The sequence below is a fragment of the Bos grunniens genome, chromosome 10 (genome assembly GCF_055505025.1).
Source record: "Bos grunniens cultivar Pamir isolate PY7600 chromosome 10, Bosgru_T2T1.0, whole genome shotgun sequence".
NCBI classification, from domain to species: domain Eukaryota; kingdom Metazoa; phylum Chordata; class Mammalia; order Artiodactyla; family Bovidae; genus Bos; species Bos grunniens.
Genome location: NC_141174.1, coordinates 2,274,239 through 2,295,000, shown reverse-complemented (window position 1 = coordinate 2,295,000; position 20,762 = coordinate 2,274,239). Strand labels below are relative to the sequence as shown.

The following is a 20,762-nucleotide window of genomic DNA, read 5'->3' as shown; positions in this document are numbered from 1 at the left end:
TAGACAGCACCACCAGAAATTCTCAGTCTGGGCTCAAGTTCAGAAATCTGCATTTCTCATCAACACCCTACATCACTCTAGGTCGGTGGTCAGAGCCACACTCTGAGATAAACCACCCAGGTAACAGGAGCCGCTACAGGGCTGTGAATTCATGACCCCGCTAGCAGCCCTGTGTAAATGGACTTTCGAGGACGGGAGGCGGGAAGGGACTAGGGGCTCCTGCACGATCCGGCAAACAGGCAAACAGTAAAGATCAGTGGCTGGGGTTACAGAAGAAGGGGCATCGGAGCCCGGAAGGAGGCAGAGTCAAAGGACGCGACAGCTGACGGGGGGTGGAGCTGAGAACGGGAGGGGTTGGGGACGCCGCAGAAACAGAGGGCCCTGAGACTCGCAGAAGGACCGGACATTGGGACAGTGGGAGGCATCAGTGTCCCCCGAGGACCAGCGCGCTGCGGTCCACGGGGTCGCAGTCAGACCGAGCGGCTGACCCGACGGACCGACCCGAGGACCCAGGCCCACACCTCTGTGTCCCCCACAGCGTCGAGCACAGCTCTCTCCACATTCCAAGAACTCACAGTGGCTAAAACAACAAAGGAATAAAATAAATCACCTATGTCGGGTCCCCGATCTCTGGGATTTAATGCCTGATGATCTGAGGTGGAGCTGATGCAATAAAAATCAAAATAAAATTCACCATAAGTGCAACCCGTTTGAATCATCCTGAAACCATCCCCCAACTCCAATCTGTGGAAAAATTGTCTTCCACTAAACCGGTCCCTAGTGCCAAGAAGGTAGTACTAAACGGTTAATATTACTGTGCTTTCCGACAATGCCCAAGGGGAAAAGATGTTATCGTTTGAAACCCAAAGAGGGAAAAATGCATCAGGACACCAAAAAATGATCAAATCCACAGAGCAGTACCAGGGTGTGGGTCACTCATTCCATTCCTCTCTAAACTATGAATTCCATCACGGTCAAGTCATTCATAGGAAGTGAAGGCACCAACAAGCAAAGGCAATGACCAGTGAAAACAGAATCATTAAATAAAAATAAGAGCAAAACACTTAAAAAATAAGCTGGAGACTGTTTGATCTGTTTGTTTACAAATCTGGTCCAAGCTAGTTAAATCTATGGAAAATCAGTCAGTGCTGGCCATGGTCTTTTTTCTCCATAAATTGCCAGGCATCAGAAAGTTCCGCTATGGTGAACAAGGCTGCTGCAGAAACCCTGAAGACAAGAATGACTTGCCTCCTGCTTTGCAGGCTTCCCTGGTGGCTCAGAGGTAAAGCCTCTGCCTGCAAAGTGGGAGACCCAGGTTTGATCCCTGGGTCAGGAATATCCCCTGGAGAAGGAAATGACAACCCACTCCAGTACTCTTGCCTGGAAAATTCTGTGGGGTACAATCCATGGGGTCGCAAAGAGTAGGACGTGACTGAGCAACTTCACTTTCACTTCTTTATTTTCGTATATGCCATGCATTTTCTCAGAAATATCTAAGGGCTGCCCCCTGCCTTATAAGAAAAGTCTAGACTTCTCAGCATGGCACTCAACACCCAAAGTCCAGCTCAACTAAAACCTTGCAAACCTCCTTCTCTCTATCTTACAGGAGCCCTCTGCTTCAGCCAAGTGGGGTAGAGGAAAGCAGAAATCCCAGATCTTGGTTAAACATCTGGCTGGGCCACTTAGCAAGCCGATGAATTTCTCTGAGCCTCAGTCTCCCCACTTGTAACGCAAACACTGTCTCCACCGTACAGTTGTTGGAAAGCTACACGCTCATGGATACAATGCCTCACACAATCACAAACAACTCCCAACCAGACAGGTGGACATGTCAGTCCCATTTTCAAACCCAGTCTTCGGCCATATGCATCCCCACCCCCACGTCCAAGTCAACCCTAAGGACTCCAGTGACCTCCTCTCTCCCTGTCACCAGCCAGAGCCCTGGCCACCCAGCTAATGAAATCCCGTCTCCTCTCCAGGATTTCTCCCATGGCTCTGCTAACCCTCAGGGATCCTTTTCTCCTTTGGATTCCCAAAGCATGCCATTCTGGCCATTGGACTGTCAGTCCCTTGGCCCTGGCCTCTCTTTACCTCTGCCCAGCCCACTCCACCAGAGTTTCATCATCTCCAGTCCCTGGCAGGAAGTAATCACATTTTCCCCCCATTTTGAACATCTCAACGTGATGACAGGGGCCGGTACACAATGGTTGCTAGCAAGGCCCCTTACCCCATCCCTTGCTCTGGAAAATCAAGACAGCCTGTTTCGGATGCCTGACATTCACTCCTGTCTGCAACCGGAGGCTAGAGTTCATCATTTTTGGTAACCACTCAACCCTGTGATTACAAGCAATTTGAGGGCAGCTGGCAGGAAGAAGTAGCCACCAAGGAAAACTGTTAGTTTGAGAATCACCAGCCCCAAATCTATGGGAACAAAATGTGAGAAAGATGAACTCATCCCCAGAGACCGTAACGAAGGGAAGCGCGAGATGGCCCCCAAGTTCCTTGGTGTGAAAATCCATCGTCTGGGAGAGAGAGCCAGAGAGGACACGAAGGAAAGCAGGGCTCACAGAACACTCCAGAGCCACTCATTATTTTCCTCTGTGTTATTAAAATGTTTCGGGGGCTTTCCTGGGGGTCCTGTGGTTAAGACTCTGCCTTCCAACGCAGGGAGTTCGCATGGGATCCCAGGTTGGGGAGGTAGGATCCCACACACCTTGCAGCCAAAAAAGCCGAAACATAAAAAACAGAAGTAATATTGTAACAAATTCAATGAAGACTTTGAAAATGGTTCACATTAAAAAAAAAAAAAAAATCTTTAAAAAAATTGTTTCCAAAGACCAGAGTCTTTCCAAAAAACTTTTTTGTTGCAGGCACGTTTCAAGCCCCCGCCCAAGCCCACGCCTCATTCCAGATTAACGGGTGGCCCCAACTGCTGTCTTGACCCCGGGGGACCCTGCCCCTGCTGGGACCAGGGCCGAACGTCTGATGCAGGGAGCACGGGTCTGTGCATCTAAAATAATGACAGACGCTGCGTGGGGTGGTGGAGCCGACTCCACGGAGCACTGGGGCCCTCACATCACAAGGGCTGGTGCCAAGCACAGCAGCGCTGCCTTGGCAAGCCGGTGGTGTGAAGACGCGGAATCAAGGGCCACACGGAGGAATCCAGGCTCATGAGGAGACCGCAACGGCACAGACGAGTGGCCCCGTGGCCACGGACGGAGCCACGGAGGGAGCAGTGTGAATCGCCATGGACCCCAGACGTGTTACCGCCTGTCACCACCAGTCCAGGGAACCGCTGCTGAGGCCTTGGGCTGAGCATCCTTTTCTTAAGGCAACTTGGGTGACTTTCTTTTCCTTGCAACCAAATGTACCCTGATGAGCACATTCTCCTTTAAGTGGAGCTAAATACATTCCACCAGCAGGAGATCTCTCTTAGAATCTATTTCGACTGACAGCAGCTACTTCTGTCTGATTTATTACCTTGCTAAGCCCTTCCTTCTGCAAGCCGGAAGGGCAGTGATCTCTTCTAAAGCAAGGCTGATTTTACACCGGCAGGGTCAGCACGGGCGGCCCGACGTTACAGGGCTCCGTGCCGCGCATCGAGGCCAGTCTGGTCAGCCTGTCCATCCCCTGAAGCAACTGCTTACTTTCCAGAGCCACTGAAACCTCGTTGCTTGGAGACACGTATACGAGAAAAACCCCTCTCTCGAGCCTGGGACCCACGACTTCTGTGAGTTCCTGCCAGGGGTGGTGGGTTAGTGGCTAAGACATGTCTGACTCTTGCGACCCCATGGACAAAGGAGCCTGGCGGTAGCCCAGCCCCTCTATCCACTTCAGGCCCCTCTGTCCATGGGGTTCTCCAGGCAAGAATACTGGAGTGGGTTGCCATTTCCTCCTCCAGGGGATCTTCCTGATCCAGGGATGGAACCCGAGTCTCCTTGTCTCCTGCAATGGTAGGCAGATTCTTTACCACTGAGCCACCTGGTCAGGGGGCTAGAAAGGAATGTTCACTGGGGTGCATTTCTCTCAGCAAATCAGAGATGTCCCTGGCCCCAAGCTCATTTGGAAGTTATATTCTCTGCTGCCTGTAAAACTGCAGGCAGTAACTACCGTAATGACAGGTAAGTTATTTTTTAAATAATTCTGAACTTCTCCCTCTAAATATAAACCTCTTTGGTTTTTATTCACCAGGCTGACTACACCCCCAAATGAATTCTCTACTCAAACACTAATGGAAATAAAATTTCCAACAAAACTAAAATAGAGGCTTGATTTCAGCTCCTTTCTAAAGGAGAGGTAATCCACAAATCCTCTTTAGTTTTCACCAAATAAGCACTAACGCGTCCCAGATTTATACCTCGACTCCGACTTCTGCAGCGAGCTTGAAACTCACGTTACCAAACCTCTGACTTGAGAGCTCCACCTAGATGTTCAAAAGCCATCTCAAATTCAACATGGTCAAAACAGTATTTCTGGCTCCAGCCACGCCTCCCACTTCCCAAGCCACATTTGCACACAGGCCTTCATCGGCACACCCCACGGCTGGTCCAAGTCAGCATCATTCCCATCACCTCTAACCTGCACCAGAGAACAAGCCCCAGATGTTCCCTGCCCTGTCCCTTTAAGCACGTCACCCTCCTCCCTGACATATCAAGCCACTGCTAGGGCCTTGCATGTGCTGCTCGCTCTTGCCTGCACCTCTCCTGCCACTCGAGGCTGGCCCCTCAGCTCCCTCGGAAAGCCTCCTGCTCTCCTTCCCAGCCCCTCGAGGCCATTCTCCCGTTGGCCTTCACTGCAGGCATCATCACTACCTTCGTGTGTCCACGCATGGATCTACTATTAAACGCAGCCCTCCCTGTCACCCTCTCTGCCCCCACGACGTGGGCAATCCAGGAGAAACACGAGGGACGATGCATCACAGGTCATCAATGTATCCCCGGTACCCAGAACGGCGCCCGGCACATCATAACGTGTACGGCATGATTGAACTCTACTTCTGAGATGACTGATGCTACTTCTCTTTCCGAGCTGCTACTGTTGTTGAGTCGCTAAGCTGTGTTCGACTCTTCTGCAACCCCATGGACAGAGGAGCCCGCAGCCTGCCAGGCTCCTCTGTCCAAGGAATTTCCCAGCAAGAATACGGGAGTGGGTTGCCATTTCCTTCTCCAGGGGGATCTTCCTGACCCAAGGATCGAATTTGCATCTCCTACATTAAAGGTGGATTCTTTACCACTGAGCCACCAGGGAAGCCCTGTTTATAAGTGCAGAGTCTAATTTTCACTTTGCAGGGTAAGGCTTCCGTAGCGTCTCAGAAATGTGGCTGTGAATGCAGTTTCTCACTTCACATGACTGCGCCGAGGGAAGATTCTAGAAGGAATACAACATTCTATGGGGCACTCTGGGCATCCTGAACGAGACTCTGCGCCCCAGCTCTGAGCCACACTGCCTGCCCTCTAATGCCAGGAGACTGGATGTGTTTCTTTTCTCCTTCCATGACAACCAGGACTGGAGTCAGCGCTCACATGACTTGATCTTTTCTTCTAAACACGAAGTACGTGTGTCTGAGCGCTCCGCTGGCTGTTTTCTGACGTCAGTGAAGTCATTCGTGGGCCCCGTCCCCTGAGGATGACAGTCACCACTTTGTATGAGACACTGCACAGAGCTCCAGTGAAGGCCACTCTCACCTCTAACTCACTGGCCCCGGAGGGGGCCCGACACAGCCCGTGGGGACGCGAGGGAAGGAAGGAAGGGGAATAGGAGAGCCTCTCCCCCGAGAAGCAGCAGTCACTCTGCCCGTGTTGACTGGTCTCCTGCTAAGTTCACAAGCAAAAGTACTCAAACAGCACCACAACACGCACACGCGCACGTGCACACACACACACACACACACACACACATCAAAGACTCCATTCTCTTTTTGAAACTGTCGGCAACCTCGCATAGCAAACCATCGAGCTATTATTAAAAGAACTACTTCACCCCCTCCCTATCTTCAACCATGTATTTCCCCTGCTTTTCTTATCACACCTGGCACATGACTACATCTTCACCTCTATCAAACTGTTGCTTCTGAAGATATTAAATGCAATTTAACTAGAATATCTGGAAGCAAAACCCCGATAAATGGAATGTCTGAAAAATGGGTCATCATCTCCGCTTTACTTACGTTACTGGAACAATTGACAGTTTTCCCTTTAGCATGCTACCTCCTCCACCAGTTATTTACATAACCTTTCTGATCACCCATTTCTTTCCTCTTCTCTGACACTGTTCCAACATATCCTTTAGGCCCAGCAACATTCATCTCCAAGACCGTCCGTACCTCTGTGGCAGAAAACCTCATGCTTGCTTAGTAACAGAATCAGCATTTCACTTGCGTATCAATGGCCTCAGCTAAAAGACTACGCTTCCCAGCCGTCTTTGCTGCCAACAGGAGTCACGTGGCCAGGAGCTAGCCAGCAAGATGAAAGCAGAGTGTCGGGGAGGACTGTTTCTGAAAAGCTCCTTAAAATGGGTGACTCAATGGGACTCCCTCTTGTCTGTGCCTGCATACCCTTTCCTGCTTCCCCAAATGAGAACAACCCAGCAGATGCCATTTAGACCATGAGCGGACTGTGCGAACAGAGACAAGCGATGCACTGAGAACAGCAGAGTGGAAAGACAGACGGGAGGCGCGCTTCTGTCTCATTCCTCAAGACCCGCTTTATGTGGCAAAGCAGTGCGCTTCTAGCTCGTTCAATCACCAGTTTCTGCAGCTGCTGTTTATAATTAGTTCAGTTTAGTCGCCCAGTCGTGTCCGACTCTTTGCGACCCCATGGACTGCAGCACACCAGTCTTCCCTGTCCGTCACTAACTCCCAGAGTTTGCTCAAAGTCATGTCCGTGGAGTCGGTGATGCCATCCAACCATCTCATCCTCTGTCGCCCCTTCTCCTCCTGCCCTCAATCTTTCCCAGCATCAGGGTCTTTTCCAATGAGTCAGCTCCTCGCACCAGATGGCCAAAGTAATGGAGCTTCAGCTTTAGCATCAGTCCTTCCAATGAACACCCAGGACTGATTTCCTTTAGGATGGACTGGTTGTGTCTCCTTGCAGTCCAAGGGACTCTCGAGAGTCTTCTCCAACACCACAGTTCAAAAGCATCAATTCTTCTCAGCTTTCTTCACAGTCCAACTCTCACATCCATATATGACTACTGGAAAAACCAAGCTTTGACTAGACGGACCTTTGTTGGCAAAGTTATGTCTCTGCTTTATAATATGCTGTCTAGGTTGGTCATAGCTTTTCTTCCAAGGAGCAAGCATCTTTTAATAGAAACAGTCAAACCTCGACCTAACTAATCTATCCTTGGAGGTCTCATGTCCATTCATGCTTTGTAAACTATTTATTCAAGTGTCCCGCCCCGCAGAAGGCCTATTCAAAACCTGCCCATTACTACTTTTTACCTCAGCTCCAAGTGCCCCTCTCTGGGGAAGCGAAGTCTCCCTGACTGACCTCACTTACCAAGCTGGCACTCTTCTCATACCTGCGATGGTTTATAAGCTTTTAAATCTGTATTTGGATAATGTCTCCTATTTCAGTGGAATGTAAACTTCCAAAAGGCAAGAAGCAAATCTCAGTTTAATAAACCAATAAGTAAAAAGTCCCTGAAATTACAGGCAGTGAAACACTGATGCTCTACGAAGGCAGAGGCATTCCATAGGAGCGACAGGAGTGAATTTCAACTGTCTGAACACTGTGAAGCCAGAAAGTGAAAGTACTGATCACTCAGTTGTGTCTAACGCTGTGTGACCCCATGGCTGCAGCCCACGAGTTTCCTCTGACCACGGGGATTCTCATTCTCCAGGCAAGAATACTGCAGTGGGTTGCCATCCCCTTCTCCAGGGGATGTTCCCAGCCCAGGGACTGAACCTGGGTCTCCTGCACTGCAGGCAGATTCTTTACTGTCTGAGCCACCAGGGAAGCCCCTTTAAGCCAGTGTTAAAGCAAATGTAGCCAGGGGATAATTCTTACTTGGCTGGGAACCTCCCTGGCCTAGTGGTTAAGAATCTACTTTCTCAAAGAAGGGGACGTGGGTTCGATTACTGGCCGGGGAACTAAGATCCCACACGCCGTGGAGCCATGAAGCCCAAGGCCACGCATCACAACTGGAGACAAGCCAGCCAGTGCACTGTAGCTAAGAACAGAGGAGGGGGGGAAGAAAGGAAATGAAGGAAGGAAGGAAAGACGGTAGGAAGGAAGAAAGGAAAGACGGCAGGATGAAAAGGAAGAAGGAAACATCCTTACAGGGTGGCTGGACATATTCATTGAGAGGAGAAACAAGCAAGTTACCAGCAACAGGGATGGAGAACAAGAATTAAACACTTTAAGGGGGCCACACATCTGAACTCCACAAACAAAAGAGCAGCCTATAAACACAGAATCATCAAAATGAACATTATATCAGCCTTTAAATGTATATGTGTATATATATATATATATATTCATCATCATCTGTTTCAACCACAAAAAATGTCCATTGAGAAGAAGAGAAGATTTTCTAAAAAGTGTAAAACCTGTCACCGTATTGTTAAAGCGTAAGAGTGTTAAGACGTTCAAGGGCTCTGTGAGGGGGAATGAATTAATCCCAACAACCCGTTACTAAAAGCAAAACACACGACTTTCAAAGAGGAGACTGGTGTGCCAGATTCCTATAGTGTTTAGTGCAGAGAATTACCCCGCGGCTAACGTGATTTCAGAGGGGACTCCCAGAGCCTCTTCAGCTCAACAGGGGAGGTTCTGAGAACAGTCTCTTGGTGGCTGCATATCCAGGTAGCCCCTCAGTGAAGAAGTATCTCACACACGTAGCTGGGTACCACCAATCCCTACCTAAAAGAATGCAAAACAATACTGAAAGTGAAAGGCCCTCAGTCCTGTCTGACTCCTTGCCACCCCGTGGACTACACAGTCCATGGAATTCTCCAGGCCAGAATACTGCAGTGGGTAGCCTATCCCTATGCCAGTGGATCTTCCCGACCCAGGGATCAAACCAGGGTCTCCTGCATTCCAATACTGGACAGATACGTTAATGGGGTCCTCAGATTCAGAAGAACCAAGCTTTCCAGAACTCCTGTATAGACCCTCATCAAGGTCAGTAGCAGGGGAATCACTGTGGGCACTAGAGAAGCAGGGGCCTCTTGGAATGGACGGGCCAGAAGAGAGACAGGACACACTCCAAGGAAAGGCGGAGTGCGCACAGGAAGGACGGCTGCTGCCAGGGAGCTCTGTGAGCGAGTAGGAAGCCGCGCAGGTGGGCTGCGGGGCCGAGAAGGCCTTCCAGGCCGGGCCACCCACGCTCAACCTTGCGCCCTGCTAGCACTTGGCACAGGAAGCACAGCTGGTTCTGAACGCAACAGGTGCTTTCAAAGTCTGCTGAATGAACGAATGAGGAGTGAAGAGCTGGCAAAAGGAAGACAGCAGAAACGCCCCCCAGCCAAGGCACCTCTGCCTGGAAGAATCAGGGGGAGCAGCGGGGTCTGGGAGGACCAGATGGGCAGGACGGACAGCGCAGCGTGGCCGAAGGCAGGACACAGATTTCTTGACCTCCCTGAGGATGCTGGTATGAAGTGCTTTCTGTTCCAGAGACTGTGACATGGGAGGATGTTTATTTCAGGCCCCCCAGAGACCCCAGTAACATCTCAACCTTCCAAAGCAACACAGCCTACAGCACAGATGATGGAAAGCGGCCTGCCAGGCAGTGGGCACAGGAGAAAGAGGCCGTGTTCCTGCTCCGCGCAGGGCAGCCCCGCTCAGAGACAAACAGGCCCATCACCTGCCCCGGCGACCACAGAAGAACCTTTGACACCTCATATGATATTTGCATGTCCCACCACGCAACACTACCCCGATGTGAAGTAATTGACTCAACAAGGCCGAACTGCAGAGTTTATCAAAAACCATCATTTACCACCAACCTCCCCGCCAACAAAATAACAACAGTAATAGTTAGGGCCTTTCTTCTTCCTAAAATGACCATCACAGGTGCGGTGGCACTGTCATGGGAAAAGGAAATGCTCTGATTCTGCGGCTGCACCCCCGAAGGGAAGGAAGAAGAGCAACTGTGATACGGAGGTGCTGCTGTACGAGGGGCGCTCTGCCATGTCAGAGGGGCTACGTTTTCAAACTTGCTTCTGAAAAAGAAATTTCATCCAGCAGGATGGAAAAGCAAACATCAAGGGAGCTGGGAACTGGAGGGGGATTTGCATCAACACAGGGGTCAGGGGCTTTGGACTTGGCCAGCCCCCTGTGGAGGGGCCCTGGGAGGCAGGGGGCCTGGGGGAGCCGCGCGCCGCACGCTTCGTGCAAACTCGACGCCTTTCCAGCTGCTTAAAGGTTGGCCTCGTTTCAAAGCCAAAAACATTCTCTATATTTATCTTCCTCTACCCTGTACCCCCAGAGTAAATTCCGGGTGTATCTGAGTTATCTTAATTCCTCTATAACTGATGTTCATAGCATACTTTGAGGAAGCACCCCGAGATCAACGATCAGCCTCCATCCTGAGGAAGCGTGGTCAAGCACTGGGCTTAAGGTCAGCGCATGTCCTTCAGAACTGGAGGGAATCAGGGTGAATTCCTGTTCTGCTGCTTAGTAGCTGTGTGACCTCTAGCAAGTCCCTTAACCACTCTGAGCTTAATCATCATCTATTTTAAGAATGAAATTAGGGCCTACCTCATAGGGTTGTAGTGAGGAAGAAATAAGATATTGGGAAAGTACAAATAAAGTGTTCTCTAAGTCCATTACTGTTATTACAAAACACGCGTGGTTCTTCCCTTTTCCAGGGTCAGGAGTCCCACTGAGAACCAAAAAAGTGATCGAACAAAATCTTGAAATCTTCTAGGAAAATGCATAGTCACATGACATGTTATCAGCAATTCCGAGTTGTCTGCAAAGCCTCTGACATTCAAAGACCCCAGGTTAAGAAGCCCCAAGTAACAATAAACTTCTGCTTCTATTAGCTGAGGAAACTGAGGTCCAAGCAGCCATGTACTTCCAGCATCAAAACTCGAACCAGGTATCTTGGCTTCCAATCCAGGCCTCTTTCAACCAAGACAAGCTGCTTATATTTATAAGCTAAGACTGTACTTAAAGCTCTGAATATAATAAATATACTTCTGTACACTGTACACTGTACCCTCTTATGACAACAGTATGTTTTGTTAAACTGGAAAGTCAAGAAAAAGCACAGAAATAGCAACACGCACACCTGAGCCACTATAATCCAGTTTATAAAAAATAAAAACCTGTGCTCTACGTCTCATTTACAAATACTCAGAGAGGTTAGTACACACCAATCTTATGGTTCCAACTGAGATCTGTAGTTAGGAAATTCAAAACGGAATCCCAGACTCTGGACCCCTATCCTGACTGATCTGGGCAAAGGTTACCCACAGATGAGACCGTGAGATGAAAGGCTGAAGGGGACTCTGCAGAGGAGCGAGCAGCCAACCCTACATGAACCCACAGTTCAAGCTCAGCGCCCCCAGGCGTGGGTCAACCAGCCTTCCTGACGTGAGAAGGCACGAGACGCGGCTGTAAAGTACTCCCCGGGGGCCAAACAAGCCAGAACGGGATCTAGCCTTTTAGCACGTACTTCCATTTCACAGAGTATCCGTACAAGAGGACAGAGGAGCAAGCTTAATGAAGCCCCAACGAAGCAGACGTGCTATGCAGACGGGTCAATTTGACAAGGAAGGGGCCGGGCATCTGCCGCGGGTGACAACAGGTTAAACAGGTTGAAGCAACAGAGCCCAGTGCAGCGCTTAAACGACGTCTGGATCCTGATTCAAACAAACATTTTGTAAACCATCAAGAATATCTGAACAACAGAGCTGGCATCCAGTGAGACCAAAGAACTGTTGGTTTTGTTAGAGGTGACACTGGCACTGTGGTTACCGGAACGACTCCTACACGCACTAAAACAGGTCGGGATAAAGTGACGCGAGGGATGGGATTTGCTTCAAATTACTTAAGAGCAGAAAAACAAAAATGAAGGCAGGCAGGCCAGCACTGTTAACTGCTGAATCCGTGGCCAGTGGTGGGAAGGCAGGCCAGCGCTGTTAACTGCTGAATCCGTGGCCAGTGGAAGGAAGGCAGGCCAGCGCTGTTAACTGCTGAATCCGTGGCCAGTGGAAGGAAGGCAGGCCAGCGCTGTTAACTGCTGAATCCGTGGCCAGTGGAAGGAAGGCAGGCCAGCGCTGTTAACTGCTGAATCCGTGGCCAGTGGAAGGAAGGCAGGCCAGCACCGTTAACTGCTGAATCCGTGGCCAGTGGAAGGAAGGCAGGCCAGCACTGTTAACTGCTGAATCCGTGGCCAGTGGAAGGAAGGCAGGCCAGCACTGTTAACTGCTGAATCCGTGGCCAGTGGAAGGAAGGCAGGCCAGCACTGTTAACTGCTGAATCCGTGGCCAGTGGAAGGAAGGCAGGCCAGCGCTGTTAACTGCTGAATCCGTGGCCAGTGGTGGGGAAGGCGACAGAGTCACCACACTCTCGCCTGTGCTGTACGTGTCTGAAGTTTTCCATGATTGGGGACGGGAAGAAAAAAAAAAAACTTCTATCTTTCAAAGTCCTGTTAGAAATAAAACAGGGGAAAAAAATACTATTCACACCTAACTTACTCATTCATGAGAATATGTTCTTGATGAAATCTCTGCATTGGAAAGAACCCGAAAGGGCATCTGAGTCAAGGATTCCCAAATCCGGCTGAAATCAGAAATATGAAGCTTATGAAGAATCTCGGTGTTCCCCAGCCCACCTTAAACCTGCTGAAGCAGAGTCTCTTCTGCTGAATCAGGAGAAGTGGTGGGTGTGTAAGAGCCACAGGTGACTCTGGTGTGGTTCAGGGTGGCCCCTCTCCAGCCCCATTTGAGCAGCTGCGCGGCAGGGCACGTGTCCCCAGCCCCCAGAGACAAGGATCACACCGGATTCTGCATGCTCACGCTTGTGCATCTTGGCCTAAGTGTGATCCTGCACTTTTAACAAGACAACAGAGTGGGATGGCTAACCCTGTGCACACAAACACAAGGCTTCCACACCGCCACGCCCCCAACCCCAGCATCCTTCTCACCAGCATTCAGGCACGCACGTGACCACTGAGCTGCAGTGGAACCTCAGTGCGGGAGCCACAGCCAAGGAAAACCCCCCAGGGAAGAACAAGCTTACCTGCGAGTCCAAGGGCTTTCACTGGGCAGAATGCGGGCACACGCTTTTCCCTGACTCACTGGCCGCGGCAGAGAGCCCCAAGTGAACGGGCTGGGACCGGTGCCTGAGGGCACCCAGGAGCCTGCTCCTCACCAGGCAGCCTCCAGCTGGCCCCCAGGGAGCCAGAGGGAAGCGCAGAGAAGCGGGAAGCTCACACCCTTACTCTGTCCTCGAAGCATCAGCAACGCCGAGAACAAACTCCCGGCCACAGAACCGACTGGCATCTCATCAGAAGGACGTCAGTACAGGTCCGAACGGCTGGGCAGCCACGACTCTGCATTCCACAGAATTAACTGCCTCCAAGCCCTCGAAACCATTCCCTTTCAACAGGCGCTGCATGTGCCATGACAGACCCTGGGCAAACCAGATTCCCAGAGCAGCGTTGGGGTGGCGGGTGGGGTGCCGGGGGGAGGTATCGGACACCCACTTGTCACGCCCCAGGCTGATGAATGATAACTCCTGAGTGTCTCCGCTCGCCGTGGAGCTGGTCTCGTTGAACATTTCAGAGTGTGCGTTTGCTAAATTACTCTCATGTGCCCCAGCATGACAGCAAACACACCGACCCAGGCGTGCAGTAACTCGCAGAATCGTTTCACACCAAGCTAAAAGCCCTGGTCGTCGCGGCAGCAGGGACATGCAACCCTGGCGGGCCTGACAGCTCTGTCTTCTCCGCCTTCTAACCCTGCAACTAATTCTCCGTGCTGCGTGCTCAGTCACTTCAGTCATGTTCAACTCTTTGCAACCCCAAGGACCATAGCCCGCCAGCCTCCTCTGTCCATGGGATTCTCCGTGGAGAATACTGGAGGGGGTTGCCATGCCCTCCTCCAGGGGGTCTTCCCCACCCAGGGATCACACCTGAGTCTCTTATGTCTCCTGCATTCGCAGGCGGGTTCCTTACCACTAGCGCCACCTGGGATGTGGAATTGCTCACCCAGACCTTCCCTTTCCAGAGGACCCACCTGTATGGTAGCTTTTAAGGTTATGGGCTTAGTTCTTTACAGGGAAACAGCGAGTTTTCTCTAAGTTCAAGGAATGATGGGAAAACACTCTGCAGAGTCGAGTCCGGAGGTCAGTCTCCCGATGACCCTCCTGGGATAAGGACGGGAGGAGAGCGTGACGGACTCCTAGGGACGGCAGCAGTACCCATGACGGCTACAGTTACAGGAAACTCGGACCTGGGGAGGCAGGGCTGGCACGCTCAGGCGTGCTCACTCCTGCACTCTGACCGGGGGGCCACCTGCTCCCGGGTCAGCAGCAAAGCTCCTCGGCGTCCACACCTTCCTCCTCCTGGGCAACACCCTCCTCAGGCCCTGCACCCCTCCCCACCCCGTCCTCAGCACAAACTCTGGGTGAACAGCACCTGCCGGCAAACACGCCCAGCGGCAGCAAGGATAAAAGGGGCTTCAGCCCAGCCAGCTACAGACTTGGGCAAGTGGAATCTTCTCAGGTTCAAGATCCTACTGGAAGCATGAATCTGTTCCCGGAGACAGAAGAAATGAAAGGCCCCAAGCCTGCACAGCTGCTGAGCCACACAAGAGTGGTCCTGGGCCTGAACCTGAATTTCAAAAAGAATGGAAAGCAGGGACTTCTCTGATAGTCCGGTGGCTAAGACTCCGAGCTCTCCAGGTGCGGGCCTGGGTTCGATCCCACTCAGGATCCCTGAGACCTGGTGCAGCCAAATAAATAGTAAAACAGAAAGGAACGCAGACTGCCCGCTGCACACTGCAGCACCGCTGACGCAGAGACCAGAGCTGGGGACACGGCAACACGAAAACCTGGCAGAGAGGGGTTTTCTGCCAGGTTATTTTAGCCGTGGCCACGTTACTTTCCAGGCTTCCAAGTGGCGCTACTGGTAAAGAACTCGCCTGCCAATGCGAGAGATGCAGGTTCTATCCCTGGGTCTGGACGATTCCCTGGAGGAGGGCATGGCAACCCAGTGTTCTTGCCTGGAGGATCCCATGTCAGAGAAGCCTCGTGGCTACAGTCCATGGGGTCACAGTGAGTCAGATACAACTGAAGCGACTTAGCACGCACACATGTTACTTTTCACGACTTCAAGCTAGGTTACCATTTTTCTAACAAGCCCACCTTCTTTCTACTCTACCTATCATGTTCCATACAAGAAAGATAAAGCAAATTATTAAAACTTCCTTTAGCAAACCACAAGGGTCAAGCTTTAAAGGCTTTAAAGCAAAAATTCTACCTTTTAAAAAGCCAGTCTTGAATGAGAACCTTACCCTCAGACCCCTTTCCACCCTGAGAGGGAATTTCAAAGTTGCCAAACACTTTACAGAGCCCAGAATTTCAAGAGAGTCACCTGGGCACTTGGGGTCTTTGTTCCTGCAGTATATAAAGATGTTCAAGTCATCTGTACAATGTCCACCACTGTCTATTTATTCCAGAACCCTAGACCGACAGCCTTTCTCTGAGTTAATATTCAGAAAGAATACAAATGCCACATTTCTCTAGCCCTTGGTGGCAATTTTCCTACATATGTATATTTACACTCCTCATGGCTCATGGCTGCTCTCAGAATACAGACCTTTGTTTGGTCTTGAAAACCAAAGGGACCCACCCACGCTGAAGGATGACCATACTAAGAACCCATCAGGCCTGCAAACCACTGTTCTGTAACCCTGCTCCCCAGTGGGAAGCCCTCAAGCCAGCTTTAGAAACACCAAACGCAGGAAAAGGAAGTTCTTGACAAGCGCCTGAACGCATGCAATGAGACCGTGTTCTCCATTTACGCAAGGGGCACTTCCATACAACAAATTCACATTCCTGAACATTTTCTCTTCATGGAGACACGTTTCACTTCCAAAAGAAAAACCTGAGCTCCAGCCCCCGAGGCTTACCTGACTCCTCTCTTTATCCACTTTCTTAAAACATTTATTCAAGGACAAATTGTGTCTCACTGAGTTTTTCCACCCAGTAGGTGCGTTTGCAAAATACGGAAAGTGTTCCAAGATCCAGTTGTAGATATCCTTAACGGGCAGGCGCTTGGTGGGCGAGTCCTCGATGGCCATGAATATGAGGCAGCTGAAGGAGTAGGGGGGCTTGCAGTTGGGGTTCTGCCTGGCGTCGTAGGGCACGTCGGAGTGGGCGGGCGACGGCGGCGGGTCGTCGTCCGGGTCCTGGACCGGGCTGACGCTGCGCAGGACCGAGTCCCCGAAGCTCTTCAGCAGGTTCTTGCTCTCGTGCAGCCAGTTCAGGTTGGTCAGCTCCTCATCTTCCATGGCCCCCTCCTCTAGTCGGATGTCGGGCAGGGGGAAGTCGAGGTCATCGTCTTCCTGGAGGGCCTTGGAGAAACCGCTGCCCCGGTAACACTGACTCAGCCCGCTGGAGACGCTAATTCCTGAGCTTTCCGGCTTCTTGCTGGGAGGCATGACTGGACCCATTTACGTGAAGGCTCCTGAAACACACGACACAGAGAAGATGAGGGGGGACCCCGACGGCAGAGAGGCAGCCGCGGCCTCCCGCCCCGCCGGCTCGGTGGGCTCCCTGCCCCTCAGAGACGCCCCCTCGCCGGCCCGCCAGGAGCAGCAGGAGCCGCCGGGCCCACGCACGGGGACCCGACGGCCCGCAAGGGCAAGACCGGGAGCGTTCGCAGCGCCCTTCAGGGGCTCCTGCCTCACGAGAAGAGAAGAGCGGGACGCGAGGAGGGGACTGGGAGCCTACCACACCTAGCGGAGGAACCGCAATCCGGCGGGAGCGCTCAGCGCGTCCACTGCAGAAGCTACAGGTTCCATCCCTGGTCAGGAAACTAAGATCCCTCAAGCTCTGCGGCAGGGCCAAAAAAATAAACAACCCGCCTGTATAACAGCACAGGGGAACAGTATGCCATATCCTGTGATGAACCGTAACGGAAAGGAATGTTAAAACCAATATATGTTACGTATAAAATCACTTCGCTGTACACCAGAAACTAACGCAACACTGTAAATCAACTGTACTGCAATAATTAAAAAAAGGGGGGTGGGTTCCACAAGGTCGTCTTCCGGATCCATGAAGCCTCTCACCGTGACCCTAGGAAAATCAGTCATTTCCTGCTTGCCTCTATTTACCTGCTTCACATGAAAATGTACAAGATTCTTTCGAGCCTCACAATAAACACCACAAAATAAGTGCGGCCACAACCCAGGTCACTTCGGGTGATGGGTCTTACTAGTTACCTTTCTCAAGAAAAAAAGAAAAAAGACCCGCTGTTTCAGGTTAAGTTCAGCTGTTCCGTGCGAAGACCATCACAACTGCCTGGGAATTAAAACTGGCTATGGTGAGAACCACTTTGCTGCTGCTGCTAAGTCGCTTCAGTCGTGTCTGACTCTGTGCGACCCCATAGACGGCAGCCCACCAGGCTCCCCCGTCCCTGGGATTCTCCAGGCAAGAACACTGGAGTGGGTTGCCATTTCCTTCTCCAGTGCATGAAAGTGAAAAGTGAAAGTGAAGTCGCTCAGTCGTGTCCGACTCTTAGCGACCCCATGGACTGCAGCCCACCAGGCTCCTCCATCCATGGGATTTTCCAGGCAAGAGGACTGGAGTGGGGTGCCATTGCCTTCTCCGGAGAACCACTTTAGTAGTGTTTTATCATGACCTAAAACTGCAACTTTAATAACATTTGGCAAGTCTAAACAGTGATGCCAAATTATTCTGTGGATTCAAAGTGAAGGAGGAAGCACAGTTAATTTCGTTGGGACACTACACTCTGAACAAAAAAGTGAGCGCTGTCAGACACCACGCAAATAAAGAGGAATGTGAACAAGGAGCCATCAGCTGAAATTAAAATCAGTGCAAAAAGTCAGGAGAGCAGCCAGGAGCTTCAAGAAAGAAGGCATATCCAACAAAAACTGCTAAGGAATTCTATTCTGCTTCTCCCCCACTTTTATCAACAGCCTAGCACAGGGGGTAAAATATCTGAGGAGGAAAGACAATAGGGGGAGACAGGTCCACACTCGGGTGACCCCAGCAGCTACAAAGCACGTGCATCCCTCGAGCACGTAATGAGCGACAGAAAGAGCAGGAAGATCAGGAGAGAGGTCTCCCGCTCTCCCATAACGAGAGACAGAAAGAGCAGGAAGATCAGGAGAGAGGTCTCCCGCTCTCCCACAGCATGCTGGGCGTAAGAAGGGCGTGTTTTATCCTCCACCCCAGCCCTGGGCTTCCCTGGCGGCTCAGACAGTAAAGAATCCACCCGCAATGTGGGAGACCTGGGTTCAGTCCCCTGGAGGAGGGCATGGCAACCCACTCCAGTATTCCTGCCTGGAGAACCCCATGGACAGAGGAGCCTGGTGGGCTACAGTCCACGGGGTCTCGAAAGAGTCAGACACAACTGAGCACGGCCACCCCCGAGTAACATCATGCAGGCTATTTAGAAAAACAGAAAAAGAAAAAAATGAACACAGCAAAAGCAAAGATGGGATCATTCCATGGCTCCAAAAGTTCACTGACACCACACCTAAAATAACTGCCACTTTAGCTGGGGAAGCTCTAGGAAACATATGTGGGGCACTGGGGCACTGGATACCCAAAGGCACCTGAGAGCTGGTGGCGCCACCCCCACCCCACAGCCCCCACACCCCCACCCCTGGGAGACGCAGGCTGAGGGGAGGCCAAGGTGGACAGACAGCCTGCAGACAGAAGGCCTGGGCGGGGCTGGGGAGCTGCCCTGAAACGTCCAACTGTTAGAAGAGAAAGAATTTTCACAGGCACCAAAGTCCCATGGAAGCAGGTAGTTCAGATACCTCGGGTTCAGCCACAGGAAATATGTTTTTCATCAAATAGGGAGGCTACTCTGAGTAATACAGGATACCTATTAAAGAATAATCTAGTGTTTTCAATTTGGAGGTAAGACAGAGACCAGCTTGATACTGCTTTTACCGTCTTTGTAAACAAATCAAGGCTAGGCTTGTCCTCTCAAAGTTTTCACAGGACTCCCCTCATCAAATAACCTAATTTTCTGATAACAGGGAATATCCACACAGTCGAGTACAAAAGCGAAAAAAAAAAACAAAAAAAAAACCCGACCCAGCCGCTGAAGTCAACTTTAGCTCCACAGGAAAAAAGTTTTACGTCTCCTGAGCTACCAAACAGGAAAATTATATCATGGCTGACAGTAAAGTAATTTAATTGCACTGTTGCTATGACAACATGCTGCTCTTTCTTTTTAATTTGCTTACTTGTCAGTAGCTTCCCAAACGAACTAACATGCTATTCTCCATGTTTTCTTTTGTTTTAAACAAACACTGCCAGCAATACGGTTTTCTTAGGAAAGCGGCGCTGCCCAGAAGAGAGGGTTCAGGGGCTCAGCACCCCTGGATCGCTCGCAGGCTTTGTGTTCTGGTGCCCCCAATGCCGGCCAGCTGTTAAGTGCACCACCATAAATCCACATTTTACAGCGACCGCATCAAGAGCTGCTGACCGCTACCGTTTCCAGAAACCACACTGAGGAGTTTTCCATTATGATCTCTAACGACATAATTCGCCAAATCTTTTTTTTCCTACTATTCTTTAGAAGCCGGGGTGGGGGGAAGAATCCAGATCATGTGTCTGCAGTTCAGCAAACATTTTCCATCGGCTGCCAGTAAGGCTGCTCGCCGGATCCGCAGATGTCTACCACTGACCTCCTTACAACTTTTCGGTTAGCTATTGGCTACGTTCCGCACACGCACACCTTCCTGCTCGTTTGTGACTTGCTGGGTTTCGTTATCCTTTTTTATTTTTTCCTTTTTTTCATGGAGAAAATGCAGCAGAAAAGCTCATTCCTTGCCCACTGCCAGAGGGCTGCAAATAACTGACAAAGGCATGAGTGGCCCAGCTCCGAACAGATGGTCAATGCGAACTTTAAAAAGTTGAGAAATCACCCCCGCCCCCCCCTCCCCACAAACGGAGCAGGGCAGTGGCGAGTTTGGGGTGTTGGGGGGGGGCGGTACCCCGCTCCGCGCACGCGCACACGCGCTCTGCTCCCTCGCCGACGGTCCATGTCAAAAACATTTCCAGGGGACCTGCAGGCGCGGCGATTGGCGGCGGCCCGCGTCCATCAGCGGCGTTGCCGGGCGACGGGGAAACCGCTCCTTGCCCCGCCGGCCCGGCCCTCCCGAGCCCGCATGCCTTCACTGCCGGTCAGACGGCACCAGCCTTTTATCGGCCGCCCCGGGCCCGAGAAACACATCGGGGGAAGCCTGCCGCCCCCCAACTCCTCCGGGGCCCAAGGGGGGCTTCAGAGAGGGGCCGGGGTGACCAGGACTCGGGCCTCGGGAGACTCTGCCGGTGCCAAGCTTGCACAGTCTGGGGGCCGGGGCGGGGGGAAAGCTTTGTTAGGAGCCCGTCTCTCTTCTGGGGTCTCCCCTTGATCAGCACCCCCAGCCCCAGCCCGGGTCGCCGGGGGTCCCGCCGACACCCCCAAGTCCGTCCCTTCGTTTGGGAAGTCGGGGCACCGGGGAAAACAGCCCGCACGTCGGGGCCAGGAGCCTCTTCGCACTGGGCAACTTCCCCGGGGCTCCAGGGCTCCCGTGTCCCCCGCCGGGCCAGGCCCCC

The 20,762-nt window shown here is 51.6% G+C and overlaps 1 protein-coding gene across 17 annotated transcripts in view; it reads right to left on the bottom strand.

Annotated features, from left to right (window-relative positions):
• The window catches only part of FOXN3 (forkhead box N3), a 446,920-nt gene that overhangs the window by 237,373 nt on the left and 188,785 nt on the right, over positions 1-20,762 (bottom strand). For all 17 annotated transcript variants that reach the window (XM_086319211.1, XM_086319213.1, XM_086319223.1 and 14 more), the window contains one exon: positions 16,088-16,644. In XM_086319211.1, the coding sequence (XP_086175337.1) occupies positions 16,088-16,630 (543 nt within the window). In that variant the 5' untranslated portion in view covers positions 16,631-16,644. The remainder of the gene's footprint in view (positions 1-16,087; positions 16,645-20,762) is intronic.